Source organism: Drosophila erecta, unplaced genomic scaffold (genome assembly GCF_003286155.1).
Source record: "Drosophila erecta strain 14021-0224.00,06,07 unplaced genomic scaffold, DereRS2 tig00000152-arrow-arrow-pilon, whole genome shotgun sequence".
In the NCBI taxonomy this organism is placed as follows: Eukaryota; Metazoa; Arthropoda; class Insecta; order Diptera; family Drosophilidae; genus Drosophila; species Drosophila erecta.
Window position 1 is genome coordinate 910,782 of NW_020825211.1, and position 7,498 is coordinate 918,279.

The window sequence follows — 7,498 nt, forward strand, 5'->3', positions numbered from 1 at the left end:
CTTCAAAGAACCTGTTATAAAATTCGAAACGTAAATATGTACATACGTATGTAAATGGAATTTCCCTGGTCCAATTTTTTCCTATAGCTCAGAGCCAAAAATATGCATCTCTTTGGGATTTAGCAAGGGATGATAAGGTGGGCAAATATCATCCATAACTAATTTCACCAGTATTCGTATATACATATAAGTACCTATGTATGTAAGTTCTAATGAATAATTTGTTACAATTTATCAGACACAAATAACTGTCAGTTGAAAAGTATAACTTATGATTTTTCTGACTACTACGTCGGACTATTCAGGATGTATTTCTATAATTTCAAAATGTATACGTTGTTTCCATAATCTTGACGATACTGAACTGATTCATAGGTTCCATACATATAGTGTATTTATAGCTTATAGCTGGATGTGCTATTCTACTTGAACAAATTCAATGACAAGCCCCTTCGTTGGACCCCCTCTTAAGTGACTTGGCCCCCTTTTCTGCTCCTTTAAACTGATCCCCTGCCCCCCTTCCGCCCAACACCCTATTTCGGACTCAGCCAAGCAATTTCCGTAACTGAAGATAAGAAAAGAAACAACTACGAGAACCACTCCTTGTCTCGTTTTCCATTATAATCTATTAGACTTCATATGTACATATGTACAAATGTATCTTTAAAGCGATTAATATGAACTTCGCATACTGTTTGCAAGGGCTCAGTTAATGTATTGCATTAAACACTCTTCCAAATAAATGTTAGAATTTTCTTCTACTTATATTAAGTAAAGCTATCACTTCAAATTAAGAAGTTTTTGTGGTTCTAAAATGCAAATTAAAATGAATACGAATAGTTGCAATATTGTGGAAAATTACCTATGTATCCTATGGTTACTTAAGAGATTTTCAAGAGTATTAGCCACTTCGTTTTTGAATATTTGCACATGTGTGGTATCAATTTTTTATTTATTGACGTCTGTTGGTTCCTGAGTAACGGAACGTGTAACCGAGCCAGATAAACAATTAATCAATTGTGTCGCGCCAGCCAAAACACACACCCACACACATGCACGTAGACACACCTACACACACACCGTATGCAGGTGGGTATAAAAGAGACTTAAAAAAAAATGTCTTTTCCAAATCGTCAAAAGTCACTGAGTTTGTTATGCACTTTGCACTTTGCGATTTTTTGATCTCATTTTAGCTGCTTTATTGCTGCAAAACTGGCGTAAACAACTAATTTTTTTGTTCTTGATTTTGTTCTTGTGGCGAAATAATTTCGCAAGACACGTGCAGCAGCATGTGTTGGAGGGAGATGGGTATAGGCAGAGGGAGGGGGAAGCGGAGGGAGTTGTAATTGTTGTTGTAGTTGTTTTAAGCTAGACGTCATCGCACTATCGCCGTCTTCTCCTGTCCGTGCCCCAACTTTTCGGCGGGGGGCGTGTGCGTGAATGGAATAGGAGCACAGCAAGGGCCAAGAAACTAGCAATGCGAGGTAGTGGTTGTACGGGCCTACTTATATTTTTTTCCAATTATTGCAAAGTCATGTTGATTTTTCGTTTTAAAGCTCTCTTTAAAACTGATGGCCAGCTGACCTTTAGGTGCTAATTTCTGGCCCCCGACTGTTGGTGTCTGGTCTTGTATAACAGTTATGAGGCCACATGCCAGCACACACGTTTGCAGACATTCCCTCTCACCTACATTCGTACAAACATATGGGTACATATACCTACATATGTACTTACATATGTCTGTATGTGCACATGTACTCTCACTTGTAGTTTAAAGCACTTTAGTTGTTGTTGCTGCCATTACGGACGAGCCTCTTTGGAAGAATGCTGGAAAACAAAAAAGATCAAACGACATAAACTACATGGCAAAAATGCAGCACCAAATGGAAATTGCACATGAAATCTAGATGCAAAAATATGAAACAACAAAATTCCATTGAATGGAGAGCCATAAGCGAAGACTAAGCGAAAGAGAGGAGAGCAAGAAAGAGAGGGAGCGGAACTTCAAACTGGGCGGCACGTACACACACAAAAGGGGGCTGGGCGGGGTGACGAGCCCCACGGACCCTGAGCAAAAATACATAAGTATGTATACAAAGATGTACATCTGTATGTATGTATGTATGCCTTTGAGGATGTTGACGCGTCGCTAGAACTTGAGAATTCCAAGAAGCGGTAAAAACGGGTGAGGCGATGATGGTGGTGGAGGGGGTTGGGGTGGAGAGGGAAATGTGGCTGCCAACAGCTACACAAACTGGCTCTCCCAATTTTCTAGGTAAACCTTGCTCTTTCTCATCTGGAAAGGCACTGTTATACTAATACCGATGCAGAGTGAGCGGGAGAGAGATCGCTGAGAGTGGGAAGGCGGGTGTGAGGGGCGTGGGGCGAACAGGGGGTTCAAGGAACGAAGCCAACACGCAGGCAGCAACGAAAAGTCCGATTGGCGACTTTTAGATGCGCTACCATCGTTAAATGGTTATAAAAGAAAACATGCCTCTAATAAATAAATTAATTGTTGCCTACTTACTGGCGACCCGCATAGGCAAATATAATATAACTCGTGTCTTTCATAATTATACAATTTATTTTTCGAAATGGAAAAGACAACATTTTCAGCTTGAGCTTAATACAGAAAAGATATTTTGTTGAATGGGCATAGGTGGCGTATGAGTAATACACGTATACTGAATATTTTGGGAATGTACAAAAATGTCGCTTTCCCTCTAACTTGTTTGCCAACTAAATAAATTAAGAATAGTTTTATTCTATATTAGGAAAAAAATGTTTGAATAGAAAAACTATATGTGTGCCAATGAAATTCCATTGCACCCCACAGTTTGTAGGGTGTACATATATATCAGCCAAATTGCTGACGACGACAAACCGCGGCTCTCTCATAAGCGGAAGCAAAAAGAGAGAGCGTCGCCGCCAGGCCATTGTAGTTCCGCGTTTATGGCGTGATAAGAACGAGATATTTCTTAAAATATGTCAACTAGTTAACTGACAACGCAACTATTTATTTTTAATACAATATCAAATCAATATTTCAAAATAAATGCAAAACCACTATGTAGAACTTCGATAAATAATTTGTTTTTGTCTGTATTTGAATGGAAATGTAACAAACTAAGTTACCAATTTTAAAGGTCAATCAAATGCGTAATCACGATATTGCGTGCGCGACGCATAACTGTTGCCGCTTAAACGCTCATTCGACTCATTCAACGCCGCTCTTTCGCCGCCGCTCCCCACAACTCTCGCCCCCTCTCCCACTCGCACCCTATCAATATGCCATTTGTAGCCCCCTCATCGTCGCACATATACGCGCCGTATCTCCAACCATGCCCGCCCCAAAACCGATTTTCAGTTTTTGACCTTCAAGGTTCCTTCACAGCGCGTCCGCAAGCGACCGCGGCGAGAGAGAGCGAAAGAGAGCGCCTCGCAGTCGCGGTCGGCGCCGGCAGCGCAGCAGCAGCGGCAGCGAAAAGTGAGCACCAGTCGGCGAGTGAATTTAATTTCGTAAAAAACGTTCCGAGCGTTTGGACGCGTGCAGCGGACGAAAATAAAACACGGCGAGAGCGAGAATCGTGTGTGTGGACACTCAAAGACTCAATTGATAAACCAACTCGAAAAGTTTACACTGCAAATGCCCAAGTAGCAAAGCCCAAGTAAACGCGAGTGTGCAAATTGAATACGAAAATTGTAAAAGCTATTTTTTTTTGCCGTGTGAGAGTGCAAGCGCATCAGATCGAAGAAAAACAAGCCAGAGAGAAAAAACAAAAAAAAAAAAACTACCGAAAACCGTAAGAAAAGAAAAACACCAACATCATAATGGATCGGGAGCTGAACGGGGCGATGAGGAGCGTGTCCATAAATAGCGCCCAACTGAATGGTCACAATAACGGTGGCGGGCTAGATGAAACGGACCGCGTGGGCGTGGCACAGGGGGCGGCACTGAGTGCAACAGAGAAACTAACAACAACGACAGCGGCAGCTACAAAATCAACGACAGCGGCCACAAATGCAACCACAGCCACAACCACAAATCTTGCAACTCACAGCCCGCAGCAAATTGCACTCTTATCCGCTGCAGAGAAAAGTAAGATGGTGCACGAGTTATGTCAGCAGCTGCTCCTAACGGACGAACAGGTGGAGGAGCTGTGCTACCGCATCCTGCACGAGCTGCGTCGCGGCCTGGCCAAGGATACGCATCCGAAGGCGAATGTCAAGTGCTTCGTAACGTATGTGCAGGATCTGCCCAATGGCAATGAGCGTGGCAAGTTCCTGGCCTTGGATTTGGGTGGCACCAATTTCCGGGTGCTGCTCATCCATCTGCAGGAGAACAACGATTTCCAAATGGAGTCCCGCATCTATGCCATACCGCAGCACATTATGATTGGATCGGGAACACAGCTATTCGATCACATCGCCGAGTGTCTATCCAACTTTATGGCCGAGCACAATGTGTACAAGGAGCGTTTGCCACTCGGTTTCACCTTCTCGTTCCCCCTGCGCCAGTTGGGTCTGACCAAGGGCCTGCTGGAGACCTGGACCAAGGGCTTCAATTGCGCCGGTGTCGTCAACGAGGATGTTGTCCAGCTGCTGAAGGATGCAATCGCCCGGCGCGGCGATGTCCAAATCGATGTGTGTGCCATTTTGAATGACACCACTGGCACACTGATGAGCTGCGCCTGGAAGAATCACAACTGCAAGATCGGTCTGATTGTCGGCACCGGTGCAAATGCCTGCTATATGGAGCGGGTGGAGGAGGCGGAGCTCTTTGCCGCCGAGGATCCGCGCAAGAAGCACGTCCTGATCAACACGGAATGGGGTGCATTCGGTGACAATGGCGCCCTGGACTTTGTGCGCACCGAATTTGATCGGGACATCGATGTGCACAGCATCAATCCGGGCAAGCAGACGTTCGAGAAGATGATATCCGGCATGTATATGGGCGAGCTGGTGCGCCTGGTGCTGGTGAAGATGACCCAGGCGGGCATACTGTTCAATGGGCAGGATTCCGAAGTGCTGAACACCCGCGGTCTCTTCTTCACCAAATATGTGAGCGAAATTGAAGCGGACGAGCCCGGCAATTTCACCAACTGCCGCCTGGTGCTGGAGGAGCTCGGCCTGACCAATGCCACCGACGGAGACTGCGCCAATGTGCGGTACATCTGCGAGTGCGTCTCGAAACGGGCTGCCCACCTGGTGTCCGCCGGCATTGCCACGCTGATCAACAAAATGGACGAGCCAACGGTGACGGTGGGCGTCGATGGCAGTGTGTACCGCTTCCATCCCAAGTTCCATAACCTGATGGTCGAGAAGATCTCGCAGCTGATCAAGCCGGGCATCACCTTCGATCTGATGCTCTCCGAGGACGGTTCCGGTCGTGGAGCGGCCCTGGTGGCGGCCGTCGCCTGTCGCGAGGACATACTCAATGGCAAGAAGTAGGATGGTTAGGGAGCTGGAGCAGGAATCAGGACAGGAGTAGGAGCCGCTGGAGCAGTTGGAGCAGCTGGAGCAGTCCTAAAGAGAAACAGCAACACACCCACACAACCACAAAACAGCAGAGCAAATGAGAAACACCTAGTAAACGGCCACGGTGGCGTATGCGTAATAATTACAGTAGAGCCACGCCAACTCACAAAAGCCCCTATGGCCAAAATATATTTGAAAAAAAAAAACAAAAAAAAAAAATGAAGCTGCCACGACGAAAAGTAATCGAAAAGCCCATGAAAAACCTCTATATGCATACGTAGGGCATTTGCGAGTTGGCGCGACTTGGCTTTAGTATTTTAATTAGGCAAAAAACCAGGTTTTTAACTAAAAACACAAGCGTAACAGAAAACCCCCACTAAGAGACGGAAGATCTGTGGCATTCTATCTCTTTCTCTCCTAGTTAAAGAAAACAACAACAACTATGCTTAATGATTATGGATCGATTTTCGATTTTTGTTGAAAATTTGTTATGCTATTATATATATAAATATTTTACAAGAGAACATAATATACACACACTAAAAACATAATGTATATGTTTGCGTATATATAGTACAATTTGTGAAGCGAATTTCTGTTCGATTTCGATTGAGACAACAAATTTTTTTTTGGTAATTCCCTGCCCAAAAAAGCCCCTGAAAACCCCCGAAAAAAACGGAGATACTTAAGAGGAAGTGAGAGAAGAAACTGTTATACTACTGTGCTACAAGCATTCTAGCATATCCTGCAGGACAACGGAAAGAGAAACTGTAAAACCGCACATTGTTAAAGCAAAAACGAAAACGAAAAAGCAACAAAAAACAAGCCGCTATACAAGAGACAGAAACGGAGGGATAGAAAGGAAGAGAGAGAAAGAGAGAAAGAGAGAGGAATACTAGGTAATGCTACGGTGTCCTTTCTGTAATTGTAAATGTTTATATAGAACCTATTACGAAGCGTTATATGATAATACTGCATACATATATATTTACATATATATAAATATAAATATGATATATTTAGCCACTATATTACTGATTTTTTTTTTTTGTAATGTATTGCTTGTCTTTGTTTAGTGAATTTGTTTGTTGTTAACACTTAAGCAGATAAACTCTAAACAAAAATAAACTGTTTTTTTTCCTTTTGATATAGAAACGCACTTTGTGAGCTATTATTTATGTAATTGTACATTTGATCTAGTTTAGTGTTTAGTTCTTATCTTAGTTTCTAAATGTCGTCGAAGAAGCCAGCAATACAACCAATATAACCCCCCACCCCTCAACACCCTCTAAAAAAACCAACCCACGGAGCCCTTAATTATATTTAATTATTGTTTACGAACAACAAACGAAGAGAATGCGAGAAGCAAAAGGCAAATAAGCGAAATGGAAAGCAAATAAAATTTGTTCTTAATTCATACACATGTAAATTGTTACTTATTTACCCCAATTTATTGGTTTTCCAAAGTGATTAGGTCCCTTCAAGATTGATTTGGCACACTTTCCGTATGATTTGATCTGTTTTCCATATGACTCTGTATCACTTGGTAATTCATCATTCATCATTTCATAATTTCATCATTTTTGCAGCTGCTGGCCGGCATGCTCAGGCAACAAAAACTTAAACAATTCGCAAACGAGGCAAAACGAAGATACATTTTTTTGGTCTAATACTAAGCGGAGGACGAGCCTAACCTAAGAGATACATATGTTATAAAGAATGTGGGTGGAGCGAACCAGTGTTTCTATTTTTCAACAAGAAAAACAAAAAAAAACCAAAAAGAAACTAAGAATGTAATATAAACTTAGCCCATGTTAAAAAGTGAAAACCATTCAAAAAAACTAAGCTCTCGTTATCAAAGGCGATTCAAACACAAATTACTAAGAACAACAAACACAAATTGAAGGGCTTCAAAGTGGAGATGAGATGAATTTAGTAAATGATATTAACAAATGGAATGTTTGTCGACAGTGAAGATGATGGAGATGATGAAAATAAAAGCGATTGAACCAAACAACAG

At 42.6% G+C, this 7,498-nt stretch overlaps 1 protein-coding gene across 1 annotated transcript; it reads left to right on the forward strand.

Moving 5' to 3' along the window:
* Positions 1–3,290: 3,290 nt before the first annotated feature.
* On the forward strand, positions 3,291–6,899 carry LOC6549781 (hexokinase type 2). Its single transcript, XM_001977276.3, has one exon. It carries the CDS (start codon positions 3,832–3,834, stop codon positions 5,449–5,451), a length of 1,620 nt encoding a protein of 539 aa, XP_001977312.1. The 5' UTR covers positions 3,291–3,831; the 3' UTR covers positions 5,452–6,899.
* The last annotated feature ends 599 nt before the right edge of the window (positions 6,900–7,498 follow it).